General features: G+C 39.1%; 1 protein-coding gene across 2 annotated transcripts in view; it reads right to left on the bottom strand.

Moving 5' to 3' along the window:
- LOC104605241 (Urb2/Npa2 family protein) overlaps positions 1–19,443 on the bottom strand; it is a 32,555-nt gene extending 13,112 nt beyond the window's left edge. Inside the window, exons 1-5 of one of the 2 annotated variants that reach the window (XM_088887517.1) lie at positions 19,326–19,443; positions 17,778–18,042; positions 15,957–17,649; positions 11,183–12,649; positions 10,353–10,720 (exon numbers count right to left, since the gene is read on the bottom strand). In XM_088887517.1, the coding sequence (XP_088743643.1) occupies positions 10,353–10,720; positions 11,183–12,649; positions 15,957–17,649; positions 17,778–18,004 (3,755 nt within the window). In that variant the 5' untranslated portion in view covers positions 18,005–18,042; positions 19,326–19,443. Of the gene's footprint in view, positions 1–10,352; positions 10,721–11,182; positions 12,650–15,956; positions 17,650–17,777; positions 18,285–19,325 lie in introns of those variants that run through there. The other variant, XM_010269927.3, reaches the window with a different exon arrangement.

The raw sequence follows: 19,443 nt of genomic DNA, 5'->3' as shown, positions 1-19,443 counted from the left end.
ACTCCTTTTCAACCTTTCCCTTAATCTCCCAGTGGTTCTTGAGAAATTTGCAAAACCCTAGAGAGGAGGGCGATAAAAAAAACTGGGTAAACCAGAATAAAAGAGCAAGACAAGCAAATCTGAACTTGTTACATGCGCTCTGATACCATGTGAAAACCTTATTTAGTCCTAGGTTACAGTAGAAAAGAAGAAGAAGAAGAAGAAGAAGAAGAAGAAGAAGAAGAGGAGAAGAAGAAGAAGGGTTCGGCTAATAGAGGAAAATCAGTCCTCTATCTAGTCGACCCACTTGTATTCATCTCCAATAACATAGTTACAAGAAACACCATATTGTCCCTCATAAGTGATGGGACACATAACTTAAACTTAAACAAAACAGACCTTTCACTCTCAAATAGATAAACCCAAATGACCAAAATACCCCTGTTTTGTGTACTCTAACAAGTAGCATCATGTTTACATTTTATGTGTTAATGGGCCTTTTTCGTTATGGGATTGTAAACTTGTTTTGTGTTTCTTTTAAGTTATTTAAGTGCTGGCCGCCCACTTAAGGGCAGAGATGCAATTAATCATAGTTAAGTGAGTTTAATAAAAGATTAAGACAGAGGAGGAAACCATCGAACTCTCTTCTCCTTTCTCTTCTTCTTCTCCATCTTCTTCCTTCTGCTGTAATCACCTCTTTTTCGTTTTCTTTTTCTTTTATTGCTGTAATCAGGTTTAATTATCATATTTGAAGGACAGTTTTACATCTTTATGATTGGTAAGTCAAATCTCGGAACCCATGAGGTATTGATCAAGCTCCTACACCAGTGGCAAAGAAAATAGTTTTTTTTAGAAGAATTAAAGTATCAATTCATTAAAAAGATAAAGTACAACCAGAGGCTGTACAAAGAAGTTACAAAACACATTCAGACCACAATCCCATTGGGAGATACAAACAAGCTTTCAAAATCTAAAAAAAATATAGAGAAAATTGTCAACTTTTATCTGAGTCAAAGACCAAGAATACAGCTTCCCCATGATTTTCTACCACACTTCATCTTCTTGACAGCTTTTGTTTTGAAATATTCTTAAGCTTCTTTCTTGCCATATCAACCATAACACAGCACCTGGAATCAAATGCCATAAGATTTTCCCTTTCTTGCTTAGGCATTGAATTCTCCAGCTGTTTACAAAAGCGTCCACTGATTCCAGGCAGCTACTTCTGACAGCAAAAATTCTGAAAATCCTCACCCAAATTTTGTGAGTGAAGCCATAGTGGAGTACCAGGTGGTTAACAGACTCATCCGCACTGTTGCATAACACGCATCTTTTAGAATCAATCAACACACCCCTACTAATCAAGTTGTCACTTGTAGGAATCTTATTCAGGTAAGCAGCCCACATAAAGAATGACACCTTTGATGGAATGTGGTTGCACCAAATTATATGCATAGGGAAATCCAGATCTTCTTCTTGAATCAGTTTAGAAAGATTTCACCGAGAACTGGCATTTTCTATCTTCTAACCCTTTATCTGTTGCATTGATGTCTTTTTGGGTGTTGTACAGCCATTGAAGAAGCCTACCGAATGGTTCAATCTACCATTCATTCAAAGACCTTCCGAAAATAGGGTTCCAAACAAGCACCCCATTTTTGAGACTGGACATATTCAGCCACTTTTGCCTACTGTCTGCAGCAATTACAAATAATTCCAGGAAAACATCCTTCAGCTTATTGTTGCCACACCAACAATCCAGTCAAAAGTTTACTCTAGTACCCCCTTCCCACTACGACCTTGATTTCCTTGCTAAAAGAATTGCAGCTTTTTCAATTCCCTTCAAAACTGAACAACCATACGACTGAGTTGCATCTCCAGGGACCCAACCTTCATTTCCTGAACCATATTTTGCTTCGATTACTCTCTTCCACAAGCAATTCCTTTGATGACCAAACCTCCAGAACCACTTGCCAAGCAAGGCTAAATTCATTTCCTGGATTCTTCTTATTCCCATCCCTCCATTTTTTTTTTGTTTACACACCTTTCCCCAATTAACTAAATGAATTTTCTTACTTTCCTTCCATCCCTTCCACAGAAACTCTTTCATTTTCCTCTCAATCTGGTCTGCAACCCCAGCTGGAATTGGATACAGGGAAAGTAGGAAAAACAGGGAGGGAGGAAAGGACATTCTTAATTAATGTGAGCTTACCTCCCTTTGATAGGTACCTCGATTTACAGCCAATCTCTTCTCAATCCTCTCCAAAATGGGTTCCCAAATAGACTTGGAATTATTAGCCCCTAAGGGCATTACCAAATACTTTAAAGGGAACTTTCCTACTTTAAACCCCCAAGAGTCAGCCCAAGATTGCACCCCCTGAACCTCTCCCACTGCCACCAGTTCACTTTTGTGAACATTCAAATGTAACCCCGAGACACTTCAAACCACCAAAGAATGCCCATTAGATTATGAATTTGCTCCCTGGATGCATTGCAGGAAAAAAAAAAAAAAACTGAATCATTTGCAAACTGTAACAGAGGAATTTCTAGCCTGTTTTCTCCCACCACGAATCCTTCCAAGAAACCTCCTGACATTGCTCTCCAAGTATTTCCCTAAAACTTCCATCACACATAAAAATAGCAACGGAGACAAGGAGTCTTAAGCCCCTTGAGCCCCTGAAATGACCACATGCCCTACCATTCACCAAAATCGAGAAGAAGGGAGTTGTTACACAAACCTTCATCCAATTCCTCCACCTGGAACTGAGTTCATTCTCCCTAAAATGTAATCCGAAAAATCCCAGTTCACATGATCATACGCTTTTTCAAGATCCATCTTGCATAGCAAACATGCTCTCCCACTTCTAACCCAAGAATCTATCAGCTCATTTGCAATTAATAGACCATCCACCATTTGTCTACCTCTCCCCTCAACAAATGCACCTTGGAATTCGAAGATAACATACCCCATTACTGGTTTCATTCTTTAAGCCAAAACTTTTGATAGAATTTTGTAAATGCTACCAATGAGGCTGATCAGCCTAAAGTCCTTTAATTCTTCAGCTCCTTTCAATTTGAGTTTTTTAAGGGCTATTTTCTAATTTGTAAGTGCTGCAGCAATATGGTTAATCATCTTAGAGAGTCATTATAGTTTAAAGTGTCTTTTTAAGAGAGTTTTGAAATTTTTAAAAGTTGTGGCTGTCATTACATCACTTTCTTTCAGCCTTTTTTTTTGATAGTTAGGTTTATCTGTTTTGCATGATTTTGGTTTCACTAGATAGGTTTCTCAATTATCAACCCAACAAGGCCAAGATCTTGTGAATCCTATGTGTTTTGAAAAGTTATAGCTATTTTAGTGACAGGGTGTAAGTCTAAGATAGGATTAGAAAGTTTGTAACTTTAAGGCCTACCTTGGAAGTTGTTTGTTTAGGTTTAATAGGATTTTTTAAATGTTTAGGTTTAATAAGATTAGTAATGAGTTACTGGAGTTAGCTTAAGAAATATTTTAAAACTTCATGTTGCAACATGTTAGTAACATGATTAAGCTTAATAACATAAGAATCATATTAGTAACATGATTAATAGCTTAAGAAATGTCTTGGAAGTCAAAGTTCTAAGGTCTAATTTTAAGGCCTAACTTGGAAGTTGTTTGTTTCCCAAAATGAATCCTGCCAACTGCACATGGTTTCAAACAAATCTGCTGGGAGAAGTCACTAATAATTTGCATTAGACACATCCAGGCTCTTTTTTTATGCATGCCACAGCTTGGTATAGATTTCAAATCCATTGGATTACTACCATACTTGCCATAAATGACTTTTCTCCAAAGGTTTTTGTTAGAGTCGGCTGTACAAGGATAGTACAGTCCTTTTATGTTTAGTTATATATGTATTGCTCTGCTGATGTGGCCCTCACTTAAGTGAAGGCACAATGGTAATCCTAGTATATCTTAGAAGAGTATAAATAAAAGAAGGGCCGACTAGAAGTTTTGAGATTTTTCTCTCTAGTTCGGCTGTGACTTTTCTCCTTTTTCTTCTCCTTCTCTCTCTCTTTTCCTTCTCTTTCTTCTGATCTGAACATATACGAACATCTAATCTGAGTTTTATCATGGTATCAGAGCCACAATAATCAGTTCAGATCAGTTGTCTCCTTTTCTCTCTGTTCTGCGCATTCCTCTCTAGGGTTTTGCAGAATTCTCATTGATATTTAGAGAGTTTTCCATAAATGAAGAAAAGGACTGGTCGTTTTCTCCTTTTGGGGGTTTCCATGCCTCCAATGAGTGCAGTCGTTGTGGTATTGTGTGGTTGGTAGAAAACCCTCTACTCGCAATTCGAAGAGGGCTGGTTTTGTGATGGTGACAGTGCAAACTTGGTACCCTCTACTCGACAGGTACATGATCTTCAAACTAAGTTGTGGTATGTAGCAAGTTTCTTTTATATGTTGCAGAACTGAAAATATTATTCGTGAGGTGTGTTGTGAGGGTTTCTAGTGCTGACAGTAAACGGCAACAGTAGTGCTGTTGCTAGAAGTGGTGAGCAGTTGTGAATATTATTGCTGAAACAGTGGTGAATAGTTGAGTGTTGCTGCTGAAACCTGGTACTAGGAACCCTAGTGGTGTTTAGTCATTCGTGTGAAGTGTGGTGATTTATTAGAGCAGTAGAGTAACAATTTAGTGGTACAACTTCCCACTGTTTTTTTGTGCAGTCATGGGAGACAGCAGTGAATACAAATCAAGTGTGATGGTGCCTTCTGATTATCTGAATGTGCAAATGGCCTCTATAAAACTGAATGGTGAGAATTATGTCCCTTGGGCCAAGTCTGTTGAAGTTTTCTTGAAAGCCAAAAAGAAAGTGGAACATGTGAGGGAAGATAAACCCTCAATTGATTCTCCGGGATATGATGAATGGGAGCAGGAGGATGCTCAAATTATGACTTGGCTATGGAACAGCATGGAGTCCAAAATTAGTGTAAACTTCATGTTTTTAGATACAGCCAACGAAGTCTGGGATCATGCAAGGAAACTATATTCTGGACAAGATAACACTACTAGGGTTTACCAACTATACCAAGAGTACTTCAATCTGCAACAAGAGAATCAGAGTCTTAAGGACTATTATGCCAGTATGAGAAATTTACGAAATGAGTTGAATATTTATCATCCTATTACACCTGATGTCAAAATTCAGCAACAACAAAGAGAGCAGTTGGATGTGACCAGATTTTTAGTGGGGCTGAAATCTGAGTATGAACCCGTAAGGGCACAGATATTAGGTGGATCTGCTCTTCCCTCTCTTGAGGAAGTGTTTGCTTGTCTTTGGAGGATTTCAGTTGGACCCATAGAGACTTCCACTATGTCAGATAGGTCTGCATTTGCAGTTACGAGAGGGGGAGGTCGTGGTGGTAGAGGAGGTCAGCATGGTCGTGGTAGTGGTGGGGGACCCATGTATGGTCGTGGTAGTGGTGGGGGACCCATGTATGGTCGTGGTGGTGGTCGTGTTGGAGGACGAGACTCAGGGGGAGCCCGTGGTAGGGGACGTGGTAATACTCAGAGAAGGTGTACTCATTGCGGTATGGAGGGACAATACTATCAACTTTTGCTACGATCTCCATGGCCCACCTTCAACCTGGGCGAATCATGCAGTTGTAAATGGTGGTAGCTCAAGACAAGAATCTCAAGTCACTAATTAGATCCCCACTACATCTACAAATACTTTCAGAAAGGAGATGGTGAGTGTTTCACGGGATGAGTATGAGCGGTTCATTCAGGGTACATCTCAACAGAACACAGCTACCCTTGCACACACAGGTACGGCTTGTCTGGCATCCACATCTTCCCGTTGGATTATAGATTCTGGAGCTTCCAATAATATGACTGGAACTCCATGTGTGTTTTCATCCATTTCTCCGTCTTCCACTTCCCAATCTGTTACTCTTGCCAATGGTTCTACATCAGCCATATGTGGTGTTGGTAATGTTGACATTGACCCATTATCCCTCTCCTCAGTTTTATATGTTCACAAATTTCCCTTTAACCTAATGTCTGTTAGTAAATTGACTCAGTCTCTTAATTGCTCAATAACTTTTTACCCTTTCTCGTGTGTTTCAGGATTTCAAGACGGGGATGAAGATTGGTGGAGGGCATGAAACTGGTGGACTGTATTATCTTGATGGAGGTGGTTCGGCAACAGCTCTTCAGTCATCTCTCCATTCATCAGTGGCACTACAGACTTGGTCATCCATCTCTTAGAGCTCTTCAGTTACTTGTTTCGTCGTTGCGTCGTCTTTCCAATTTAAATTGTGAGTCGTGTCAGTTTAGGAAACATCATCGTGTCTCCTTTAGTCCTAGAGTTGATAGTCGTACATCGAGTCCTTTTTCTTAGTCCATTCGGACACCTGGGGTCCAAACAGAGTAGTGTCTTATAATGGTTACAAGTACTTTGTAATCTTTGTTGATGATTATTCAAGGATGGCATGGCTTTACCTTATGAAAGAAAAGAGTGAATTGTTTTCTATCTTCCAAAAAATTTATACTGAAATTCGCAATCAATTTGGTGTAAATATTAGAATTCTTCGTTCTGATAATGGTCGCGAGTATTTTTCCACACACTTACAAGAATATTTGGAACAACATGGCATTATCCATCAAACCTCATGTACCTACACCCCTCAAGAAAATGGGGTGGCTAAAAGAAAAAACCGTCACCTTTTGGAAACTACTCGGTCCCTCTTACATCAGATGAATGTCCCCAAACCCTTTTGGAGTGATGTTGTACTCACATCTTGCTTTCTTATTAACCGCATGCCCATGTCTATCCTTGAAGGTCAGTCCCCTTTCTCTATTCTGTTTCCCACGTTGTCTCATTTTCCCCTTACTCCCAGAGTTTTTGGATGCATGTGTTTCATTCATTATCATGGGCCTGGAATGGACAAGTTGGATGCTAGATCCACTAAGTGTGTCTTTCTTGGCTATTCTAGGACTCAAAAAGGGTATAAGTATTATAACCCCCGTTCTCGGCGTTCTTTTGTGTGTTCTGATGTTACATTTTTTTAGTTTGTTCCTTTCTTCTCTAGGTCGGATACTTCTTCTCCTCTGTTGCCATCACCCCCTCTTCCAATTCCTGTTGAGGATCCCGTTTCTCTTGTTCCAGTCGTGACCCAGTCTTTGCCTCCAATGCAGCTACCTGAGAGAGGACCACCTATTTGGCAAGTGTATACACATTGTCAGGCATCGGTCCTCCCCTAGCTTCATCACCGTCGACAGATCCGGCAGTTGATCCCACCCCAGCCCCAACTCCAAGTTCTAACCTTGATCTTCCTATTGCTTTGCAGAACTCCATCCCATTTCCAATTTTGTTTATGTATCTCACATTTCGGCTTCCCATCGACAAATTGTTTCTATGTTACCCTCTGTCTCTGTTCCCAAGGATGTCCAAGAAGCCCTCAATTCTCCAGGGTGGTGCCAAGCAATGGAAGAAGAACTCTCGGCCCCGACTCGTACTCATACGTGGGACCTCACTACTCTTTCTCCTGGTAAGCATGTGGTTGGTTGTAAGTGGGTGTACACGGTTAAATACTTACCTGATGGAAGTGTTGAACGGTTGAAAGCTCGGTTAGTTGCCAAAGGTTATTCACAGCAGTATGGTATTGATTACATAGACACCTCTCCGGTTGCCAAAATTGGGTCAGTTCGTGTTCTAATTTCTCTTGCTGCTATGTTTGATTGGCCCTTGTTTCGACTTGACATCAAGAATGCCTTTTTACTTGGTGATCTTCTTGAGGAGGTGTACATGGAGCAACCACCAGGGTTTGTTGCTCAGGGGGAGGGTGAGAAGGTCTGTAGACTTAAGAAGGTTATTTATGGACTTAAGCAATCTCCTTGTGCATGGTTTGGAAGATTTAGTGAAGTGGTGAAGAAGTTTGAAATGAAACAGTGTCAGGTTGATCATTCCATATTCAGCTATGAATCAAATGCTGGGAAGATTCTCTTGGTGGTATATGTAGATGACGTTGTTATCACAGGCAGTGACAGACCAGGAATTGACAAGTTGAAGACTTACTTGCATGATCACTTCCAGACAAAGGATCTTGGAAAATTAAGATACTTCCTAGGGATAAAGGTTGCAACCAAGAATGGTATTAATTTGTGCCAGAGGAAATATGTTCTTGATTTGCTAGAGGAAACAGGGTTGTTGGGTGCCAGACCAGCTGAAAAACCTATGGAACTGAATGCTAGATTGGGTAGTGATACAGGTGAGGAGTTTGAGGATCTGAGAAGGTACAGAAGGCTGGTGGGTAAGCTTAATTACCTAACCATCACTCGACCTGATATCTCATTTGCAGTCAGTGTAGTGAGTCAATTTATGCAGAATCTAAGAATCCCACACTGGGAGGCAGTCCTAAGGATTGTGAGGTATTTGAAGGGTGCTCCAGGTCGTGGTTTGTTGTATAAGAATGGAGGAAGTCTTGAGATAGAGGGATACACGGATGCTGATTGGGCCGGGTCCATATCTGACAGAAGGTCCACTACAGGGTATTGCACTTTTCTTGGTGGGAACTTAGTGACATGGAAAAGTAAGAAGCAGATAGTGGTAGCAAGAAGCAGTGCAGAGGCTGAATATAGGGCTATGGCTCACACAACATGCGAACTGGTGTGGTTGAAGCATCTACTAGAGGAGATGGGATACTCGATTGACACTCCTATAAAGCTATACTGTGATAACCAAGTTGCAATTCATATCTCCTCTAATCCAGTGTTTCACGAAAAGACGAAGCACATAGAAGTGGATTGCCACTTTGTACGTGAGAAGGTGCTTAGTGGAGTGATAAGTACAGCATATGTGAACACAGGAAATCAATGGGCAGATCTGTTTACCAAAGGGTTGAATCGGGGAAGAGTGGACTACATATACAACAAGTTGGGACTATATGACATATACTCACCGGCTTGAGGGGGAGTATTAGAGTCGGCTGTACAAGGGTAGTACAGTCCTTTTATGTTTAGTTATATATGTATTGCTCTGCTGATGTGGCCCTCACTTAAGTGAGGGCACAATGGTAATCCTAGTATATCTTAGAAGAGTATAAATAAAAGAAGGGCCGACTAGAGGTTTTGAGATTTTTCTCCTTCTCTTTCTCTCTCTCTTTTCCTTCTCTTTCTTCTGATCTGAACATATACGAACATCTAATCTGAGTTTTATCAGTTTTCCTTTAACAGTATAAATTTGTCTTGAAGGAGAAAAAAACAGTAAGAATTTGTCTTTAAAAGGTATACTGTTTTTTTTATGAATAAAGATAGTTTGTTTATCAATAACAGAATTTCATCAGATTCATAAAAAAATAGGTACATCAATCCAACTCTCTCCAAGAGAGCAACATAAGAGCTCACAATATTGCCCAGTACAATTGATCCCTTCCCACCCCCTGCTTTGCCAAAGCATCTACAAACGCATTTGCTGTTCTTTTCACCCACTGAAATTGGATGTCCATCCCCCTAGTTAGCCATTTGATTTCCCTTCTTTCATTAGCAAACTTCCAAAGACAGTTTCCCCTCTATAACCAGCTTAACACCAACTTTGAGTCCCCTTCAATAATTAACTTCTGTACATTCAGTTCCTTACTCTTTCTAATATAGTTTTTTTTTTTATAATTCTAATAAAGATAGTTTTATTACTTCAAAAGATAATGGAGAACTCATACAACAACCCGTGGAGAGGCGCGAGTTGCAGCCTCTCTCAACTGATTACAAAAAAACAAGCATTTGCTGATCTCCCCACCCATTGTGTATTAACAGATATTCCTTGTCATCCACTAAAATTTTTTTACTTCATTTCTGTAGCACCATATAGTTTCCTCAGGGTTCTGCAACCACCCCACCACCACCTTGGAGTCCCCTTCCATAACAAGCTGTCCTACTCCTAATTGATTTGCAAGTTGCATTCCTTGTATGGCTGCTAATAGTTCTGCTCTGACTGAATCCCCAAATCCCAAAGGACCTGAATAGAGAAGTACAATATCTCCAGCCTCATTTCTCAAGACCCCTCCCATTCCAGAGCGCCCTGGATTGCCCTGACTGCTCCCAAAGGTACACTGATTTTTGAAATTTTCTTTTTTATTTACCTTCAAAAAAATAGGTACACTGCTTTGAATATAGAGAGTAGTATACTGTAAAGATTGTTTCTTGCTTTCATGCCCCCTGTGTAAATTTCTATACTAATAAATTAACAAAATATTGTTTGTTACTCATCCAAAAAGAGGTCAAGGAACAAAAAATATCCACATCTCTTATAAGGACAACAAAATGATACAAATATAAAGCATAACACCATAATGTGTCTGAGCAGAACAACTGGGAATAACAAGACTACACAAAATAAACTTACTTTTCGAGGTTGAGAATATAGGTTGCGTATATCAATAAGGATCTTGAATTTGCATGACATTTTGGCATCCAGCATAAGAGATCAAGCAAATTTTGGCAAGCTGTAAGTTCCATGCTAGTTAAAGAAGAGGCTTTTTCCCCATTGTGGTGTTCTATAGACAAACAAGATTGAAAGGAATCTGGTTCAGATAATGAGGAACCATCATGCATACCATGTGTGCTATTTAAGTTCTCGAGCATAGACACATCTGTGCCCCAATCAGGTGGCAAATTAAAATCAAAAGACTTGAAGGAAGTGCAGATTAAGAATGGTGATATTGACTTCTCTAGAGTGCGGCAAAATCTTGATGTTAGATGCCTGCAAAGAATCTAGAACAAGAAAAAACAGAAATATGTAATGCAGTGATTTCACAATAACACTCATGACAGCAAAAGCAAAAAATAAGAAAGAAGAGTATTTCAGAAACGACAGGACAGGTCCAAAACCCAACCCCCAGCCACATGGAAGGCCGGTATGGCCAACCATACTGTCCATCTACTGGGCAACCTTCTGAAATGTGTATAGTACCTCAGTCCATGTGAGCATTTAAAATCTCTTGAATAGAGATGCCCATCAAAGAGGGGTTTTCTGCCATGTGATGAGGGGTGACTAAAATGTCTCATTAAATCATATGTGCAAACAAATTGACCCTATCAAGCTGCCACATAAGTGGTAAGGTCATATCTCAGATTTTCCTTGGGGGTGCTACCAAGAAAAAAAATAACTTAAGCATACACAGACATTGGGTTTGTGTGCATACAGATGGGAAGATTTCAGAAATATGATCTTACTGTTTGTTCATAGAGAACATTATCTCTGAGAAGTTTAAGAGAGATTTGCTGCATGGTGACTGTCCTGGGATGAAGAGTTTTGTCCATATTCTGCTTTTCAATATCCGTTGAATTACTTCTTACAGATGACAAAAAGTTATAGAACAAAAGCAACAAGAACTTCTTCGTCTTCTTCTTAGAAGCATGAATGCACCAGATATCAGTATTTTGGCAAAGAATCCACCAAATTGCAGTAGGCAATGACTTTTCGTTTACAGAAGAGACACAAAGATCCCATTCATTATCTTCCCACATACCCTCTGCTTCTTTTGATTCACAAGTTACATATTTACTTGGGGAGAAAGACACCTTTTTCGCAATTAATGAGAGGTAGCTCATCAGGAAACTAGTAAGACCAGCTGACTCTTCCCTAAGAACAGAGATGCACCTTTTCCATTTTTTGCTTTCTTTTAGTGACAGACATGAGCCATCATCATCCATTGACTTCGTTTTTTCTAACTTTGCAGCCCTCTCCTGCAGGAACTCAACAGCTTTTATCTGCCTATTCAAATCAACAAGCCTCTGGAAAGACATGGCATGCATTACATAAATAAGAGGTGCACATCCAATGCCACTTTCCTGAAGGAAAACATCTGAAACAGATTGTATAATAGTCAGAAGAGAAGTTGAAGATTTAATAACACAAGAAAAATAGCCTTCGTCCATCCAGTCATTCCTGTCTATCCAATCCTTTCCACAACATGCTGTAAATAAATCCCCCATTGTGGCTGACATCTTTTTTGAGGAATTTGGAGGCATGAGACTAATTGTTTGCTTGAACAAGCTTCGACATGAAATATACAAGCGAAAGGAAAACAATAATATCCAGGAAACACTGTAGGGCAATGTTGGCAAATCATTTCTGCATTGGTGCATCTCATCATTGGAAAATGTTTTCCCCGTAACAGAAAAAAGGAACTCATGCACACTAACTGGCTGCTCTCCAGCTAAATAAGATAAGGTTGGACGTATTATAGTCATTATGTCTTTTACAGAGCTACCAACAAGAATACTATTCCCCATGGTGACAGTGGAAGAATCTAATACAAGTGTGTATATTTCAGACAAAACCCCTCCTAAAAGTTCAGTGTGTGGATGCAGAGACATGCTGCAACTTGGCATTTCTGACTCTCCAGATTCCTGTCCACTAGCCCTCAAAATACAAACTTTAATCAATTCCAATGATTCTGAAATATCCGTTTGTAACTGCTTAATGCATCCACTGACTTGCCCTTCCGGTGTAGATTTGACAGCATTAGAAATGGAAATCCTAAAGTTTTGTGAGCATACTAGCATTACCACCGATTCCACACATGTTTCAGAGGGCAAAGAAAGTGTGGGGAAGAAGACAAATCTTGAAAAACCGTCGTTCCTACTGTTTCCCCAGACTCTCACTGCTTTACATAATGCAAAAAGGGGGACATGAACCTGCATAAGCATCAAATTATAAGAAAAACAGACCAAATCAAAGCACTTTTTTCTTTTTGCTTTTTCAAAAGTTGTAAAAAAATTACCCACCTATCTAATAATGGAAGAGTTCTTATGGTTTTTATGTCCATATTCTCCCTTTATTTCTACCATTTTGACTTAACCCAGCACATTAACCTGCATTAACAGTAAATTATAGGAAATTAGACCAACCACAGCCTTTTTTTTTCTTTTTGACAGAAGATTCTTTTTGTAAGTCCTAAACTATAGGGCTATTATGGTTGTATATTCTGTGTCCGAATGCTGGATACATATCTTTTGTACAGACCTTTGGTGTACAAGGATCTTTTAATTAATGAGTAGACATATTTTAGCTTTTTTAAATAAAAACAAAAAGCCATACATATTTTTTAGTCGATATTCAACAGCCATACAAAACTAGCCACCTATCTAATAGAAATAGGAGAGCTCATGTGGTTTTATGTTCATGCTCTCCCTTCTGTTTCTGCCGTTTGGATTTAACGCACCACCTTAACATAACTAACTAACATAGAGTACTTGCTCCTAGAAGTGTAATTTAACCAAGGAGGATAGCTTTAAAGCATGTGGTCTGTCCCACACCATATCCTTCTCAACCTTTTTTCTATTTTTTACTTTCCTAATCTTCTTATTTCTACTTCTTGCAAGGGCTAATACATAAAACTTTATGTTTCTCATCCTGGAGTGAAAACTAGGCCAACTACAATAAGTCCTTACATGTTTATTCACATCATTTTATGTTTCTCATCCTGGAGTGAAAACTAGGCCAACTACAATAAGTCCTTACATGTTTATTCACATCATTCTTATGTACGATTAAGTATTTTTTATCTGCAACGGTATAGTTTTATAAAATGATATACAATTTTGTGCCATGCACCTCTAATGAAGACCTAGTCCCCACAAGCCTCCCCACTGATTTTATCTTACAAACTTCCACCTTGGAGAATCATTCCTCAGTATGATTGATTTATATTTACCTCTTTTCTAGCTAACCTATCTGCCAAGCAAGGGCCAATTTGCACCTGAGGCACAAGGCGAGGCACACGCCTTTTTAAGCATGGCTCAAAATTACAAAAAAGAAGCTAAAAAATCAAAAAAAAAATCAGAAAATTCAAAAAAAAATGCCAAAAAAAATCAAAAATATTAAACGCAATGTTAATAAAAATATAAACTTAAATTTTAAAACAAATGTTTAAAAAAACCTATTATCTAAAACTAAAATACATAAACATAACATGTAAAGCATATTCATGTGAAAATTTAAAAATAAAAGCAAACATATAAAGCATTTTCAAGCATGTAAAATCCACAATCTCTTTTTCTCCTTAATTGCATTGCTTCAAGTAGCTAATGTGATGTAAAACATATTGCACTCTTGATTCTATGAGTCGCCTTTGTACCACGCCCCTCGAGGCAAGCCCGAACAAGTCTATGTTAGGGTCTGAAATTCTTATTTCTCATGTAAAGAATAATGATTTTATAACTTTCATTGCCTTTTAAGAAGATATTTTATTGCAATGAATGAATGAACAACATTAGCAAATAGGGGGTTCTCGAAGCCCCCGTCCCAGCCGTTAGACTCAAAAAAAAAGCAAAAAGCACAAAATTTTAAAAAGGCACATGCCTAGGCTAAGGTGCAAGGCGAAGGGGTGCACCTAGGACCTGAGTGAGGCGCATACCCTAAAATGTGCCTCGCCTGTGCGCCTCAGGCGCACCTTTTAAATCACTGGGCAGATCTTATAACTTTTCTTCGAGATTGCAGCCATCTATCCAACCATTGTGGTCATATATCCATACTTCCAATAACCTGTACTCCCCCAATTCCTGACATTCCAGGGTTCCCCAAACTGCTTCCATCATATTAAGTTTTACCATCAAATTTCTTGTCATGCAGTCTTTGTTCTTTTTCTTTTAAGGGAGTTCAGATTTACCCCCTATTGCAATGCAATTCTTATTCCCCCTATAAAATCTATGGTCTAAGTTTTCCTTTTCTCTAGGTTCTACTTGCATATATTTCTACCAAACAACAAGCTTTGACCACCAAGTAGACTATGAAGCTCAGAATATCATGGACCATCATCATCATCATGGGGTTGGCTACACGAGTCCTGTTTTACCATATGGGATTGGATATTAGACTCTAAGCCTTGTCCCAACTATATGGGGTCGGCTACATGAATCTTGTTTTACCATTCCATTCTGTATCCATCGTTAAATTATAGGCACTTAAATCATCTCTTATTACTTCCACCTAAGTTCCTTTTGGCTTGCCCCTAGCTCTTCTAGCCCCTTCAATGTGTTCAAAAGTAGATCATCAATGTAAGGCTAAATTGAAGAGACTGCCCCTGCTTAAATTTGATCACCTCTTCAATTTCTTATCATGAGTGTACTTCAAGCCTTATTTGTTGATTTCATTCCTTAAATTTATCTTTAGTCTTCTGACTTTCCTTCTTCGCTTTGATATGTTTTCTTGCATTTTGATGCAATTTCTTTGGATGCATTGTGTCTTCTGAGATTTTGGAGCGTTTAGAAACCTTTCACTGTCTAATAATTTTCATACTAGTTCTCTAGTTGTAATTGTCTAGTTGATTGGTGCTTTGGGCATCTGGAAAAATGTTAACCATTTACATTAACATATAAAGTTTAAAAAAAAAAAAAAGAAAGAAAGAAACTAATACTCAGTTTGGAAGGAGTACAAATACAAATGCGTAGAGTGCAAAACCTTGTATTTTATATTAATTTTGTATGTATTTGTATTTGTACTCTTTCTAAAGTGAGCCTAAAGGACAAATTTTCATAAATTGCTTATGCGGACTAGTAGCAAACTGCCTCATTTTATTTACAACAGAAAAGAGAACAACTCCTATTTAGGGCAGGACTCTTTCTTGACTGCCTTTATGCTTCAGTCCCCACCTACATCCTAACATTCCCTGCAATCACTGGATATCTTAAATCAAAGTTATAGACCAACTTTTCAATAAAACTATTATCAACCAGTTTGCCACCAAAGCAAAGTAAATTGACCATCTAAAGGACAAAAAAGGATAAAGAGAAAGATATTGAAAAGGACCTAATTGGAGGAAAATGAAATGACTTCATAAGAAATATTATTGAAAAGAAAAGGTAAGGAACAAAAAGAAAACTAGTATATAGAAAAGAATAAAGAAGCACGATATGAAAAATATAATATTTGGGAGTATCCTACTCTACCAGATGAAATTATGTATAGTAATTGCTATGCAATAAAATCGGAAAGATCACTAACCTGCCGAAGCTCACTGTAAATATGAATCAACTGGCATCCAAAGTGTTGAATATCCGAAATTAATCCACATTGATATGGTGTATCTATTAAAGATAGCTCAATAGCTGAGAAGGAAAGCATCATAAGCCATAAGCTTACAAGATCATTACCAGTAACCTCATATTCAATTTCCAACAAATATGAAAGAACAGAAATAATCTCCTTTGCTATTAAAATTGGCATCTCCATATCTCTTCCCTCATATATCTTTGATTCCAACCAGAATTGATGAATTTGGGCAGAAAACGATATAATTGTACTGTAGACCTCCTTCAAGAAGTTAAGACATGCTCCTTCAGATGTATCCTCTGTTCGGACATACACTCTTTCATGCATAAAGACATAAAGTATCTTATTGGCTGATCTGAGGGTGCAGTAGGCATCTAGCAACATGGGGCCTGCTTCCAAAGTATTTTTAGAATGCCTTTCAAGATCAAGCACCAAAGGTTCCATGAACCGTACAAAGAGGTCAAATAGCGATTTACTTGTTTCTGCATCCAACCTACTTGAAAGATTTGTCTTCGCTATGACTGTATTACTACTCCCAACAGAATTTCTGGATCTAAAGTCCTTATTATAACCTTCTAAATGTCTTGGAACCCCTGTTATGCCTATCGTGTCATTACTACCTTCAGAAAACACTGAGACTCCTTTTTGCTTCTTTACTCTTATGACAATCAAGTGAAACAGCTCTCCAAGGCCACCCAATGCCGACATCTTCTTCTCAGCCATAATAGTTTCAAGTTTCTCAAAAAAATGTCTGTGATAGCTTCTTGCAACGGCTTTCATGTCTTTCTTTTCCATAGCTTTTATTTTTATGCTATGCGACTCTATATAGTTCTCCGTACTCCGTGTGCTAAGAAAGCCATCCATGTGGGCCGCATGGAATAATCCATTGGACAATATATCTTTGACAATCTTCAATAGGTTTCCTGTCCATACAGAATTAGTGTCATCAGTCTGAAGATCTAACATTACGAACAAACTCATTAGTGGCTCTAGAAGTCTTTTGATGAAGACACGGAAAACATTTTTTGGATTTGGGAGGACTCTAACACTCAAAAAGCTGGTGAAAAGGTCCAGCACCAAGCATGAGAGGCGAAGTAGAATAAAGCCCACATTGCTACTAGCAAGTTTTCTGGAGTAGATCTCTTGAACAATATCAATCATTGACATAACAATTGAAGGCCACGGCTCTATACTGGCATGGAAAACCCTGCCACAGGAGGAGAATAGCAAGGAAACGCAATCTGCAACAAGACTATATAGTTCAAAGCCTTCACCAATAAAAACCAATTCCTTTTCTTGTTGTGCCATGTCACGAACTACTGACAACGCATCCACTGCAACGCAAGAAATTGCCCCCAACAAATTCGGTAAGAAACTCAGGGATATGTGCAACTTTGCAGATTCCTCCAAGCAGAACTTGAAAATGACCCAACATCTGGAATCCAAACAAGCTTCCATGACTCCAGAATGAGGTTTCTTCCCCTCAACCATAATTTTCTTGTCTGAAGAAATCAATACTGACTGAATCCATTCGCTAAGGAACACAATTAGGCGTGAAATGCTCACCATTTCGGAACAACCGTTGGCGCCATCCCCTTGACTATTGATTCTTGAATTGACGAACTGGAAAGCAAATTCTACTTTCCTACATGAAAATTAACCTTTATTTACCCATAAAAAAAAAAATGTGTGTGCGTGTGTGGGTGGGGGGGACTTGTCGAAAGGTCGCAAAGTTAAACATAGAATAACAGAAGTGCATAGATGATTACCGACCTTTGAACCTCGAGTTCTTTGTTTTGAAGAAATAAAATCAAGTCCAGGTTCTTCCACGATCCACCTTGTTTGGTATTAAGATTCGATTCTTTTCGCCCTTCTTCATTCAATTCGTTCTCTTTCTCCAGACGAGAAGCTTCTGAACCCCGTTTATCCGTTTCAGTATTGCTTAGCTTTCTCTTCTTCTTTCTGTGTTTTCCTTCTGGTTTTGTTTCCAACTCCGCCATTGTTGTGTTCTTCAAAACCTACTTAGATTCCTCATGAACTGCAGAAAAGCGGGAAGCGAAGCCCTGAATGTTCTTCTGGAGTTCGTATTTCATAGGGTTTAAGCACGGATATGTAGATTATGTATTTCGTGTCTCACCAAATTATAACTGTCTCTAAAAGATCAACGTTGTAAAATTCACGATTACTTGGTGGAAATGCTAAATGGTCGATGAAAATGATATGAGATCGTGCAATATGCTAAGCTTGATATATAATATTTTTTCAGTCGTTCCTAACGTTGCTAGGGTTTTAGCAATTGGGATTTATTAAGGACGACCCTGGGCCTCTGGCCCAGAACAAAGTTCGAAGTTCGGACAAAACCAATGGGGCGAATGCGTGATTTTAGACGTATTTGTCAGACAGTCAGAATTTACATCTGCGCCCCACATTGCCCCACAACACATCCCAACGGAACATCTCTCGTAATTGTCAGAATTCGCATCAGCGTCCCACAAGTGCTTCACACACAATGGAATAGGGCCATCTGTTCTTCCGCACGAGCTTCATCTTTATGCGTGCGAAGCTAACGGTGATGAGTTCACATATGCGCCCGAAAGGAGGCGCCCACAATGCCCCACAACACATCCCCACCTTGTATCGGGAGATGTTTCCAATACAAGGTGGGGATGTGCTGTGGGGCGCTCCCTTTGGGGCGCAGATATAAACTCAACAGGGATTTCGTTTTCGCTTGACCCTCTTTTTTACTTGAATTCGGAGGAGAATCCCTGTTTACCGTCTTTTTGTGTCTGATCGAAATCTATTGATTTTTTTAATGTCGGCATTCATTCCGGCGGTCACACCATCGGAAGGTAATCATTTCTGTATTATTATTTTATTTCTTTCACTACAAAACATATGAGGGAGGGTTTTTTTCACCACCGGCAAGGTCGAATGAACTCAACCCCTGTGCTGAAGAACCGCTCGCCATTGTTGTAATCGAGAAAAGCGAGGAAAAACTAAAGAACTCAACCCCCTGCATCCAGTTGTGGCAAAGCTATGAATTGTTTGGATCCGTGTGTTTTGGTTGTAATTGCGAAATTCAATCTCAAGGTCTTCAAGTCAATTATGTTCTTGGATTATCAAGACACCAGTTAACGGGTTAAAGCCCAAACAAGTGTGACATGGCTTGGAGGTTTCGGAACAAGGATAAATCTTGGCACAAGTACAGGGACTCCAGGAGGTTTAGAATCGGCATTAAAGAGGATTGTAGCTATGTGGTAAAATAATAAGAATACAGGAATGGACGTGTGACAAAGATGAGAAAGACGGAGAGTTGATTACCTTCCGACGGTGTGACCGTCGAAACGAACGCCCACATCGGAAAAATCAGTAGATTCCGATCGAAGACGGAAGGATGGTAAATAGGGGTTATCCTCCAAAGTCAAGTCGATAAAGATGG

Source organism: Nelumbo nucifera, chromosome 5, assembly GCF_055504915.1.
Source record: "Nelumbo nucifera cultivar China Antique chromosome 5, China Antique-T2T, whole genome shotgun sequence".
Classification (NCBI taxonomy): Eukaryota; Viridiplantae; Streptophyta; class Magnoliopsida; order Proteales; family Nelumbonaceae; genus Nelumbo; species Nelumbo nucifera.
The sequence above is the reverse complement of the archived record's forward strand: the minus strand, read 5'-3'. Positions and strand labels throughout refer to the sequence as shown.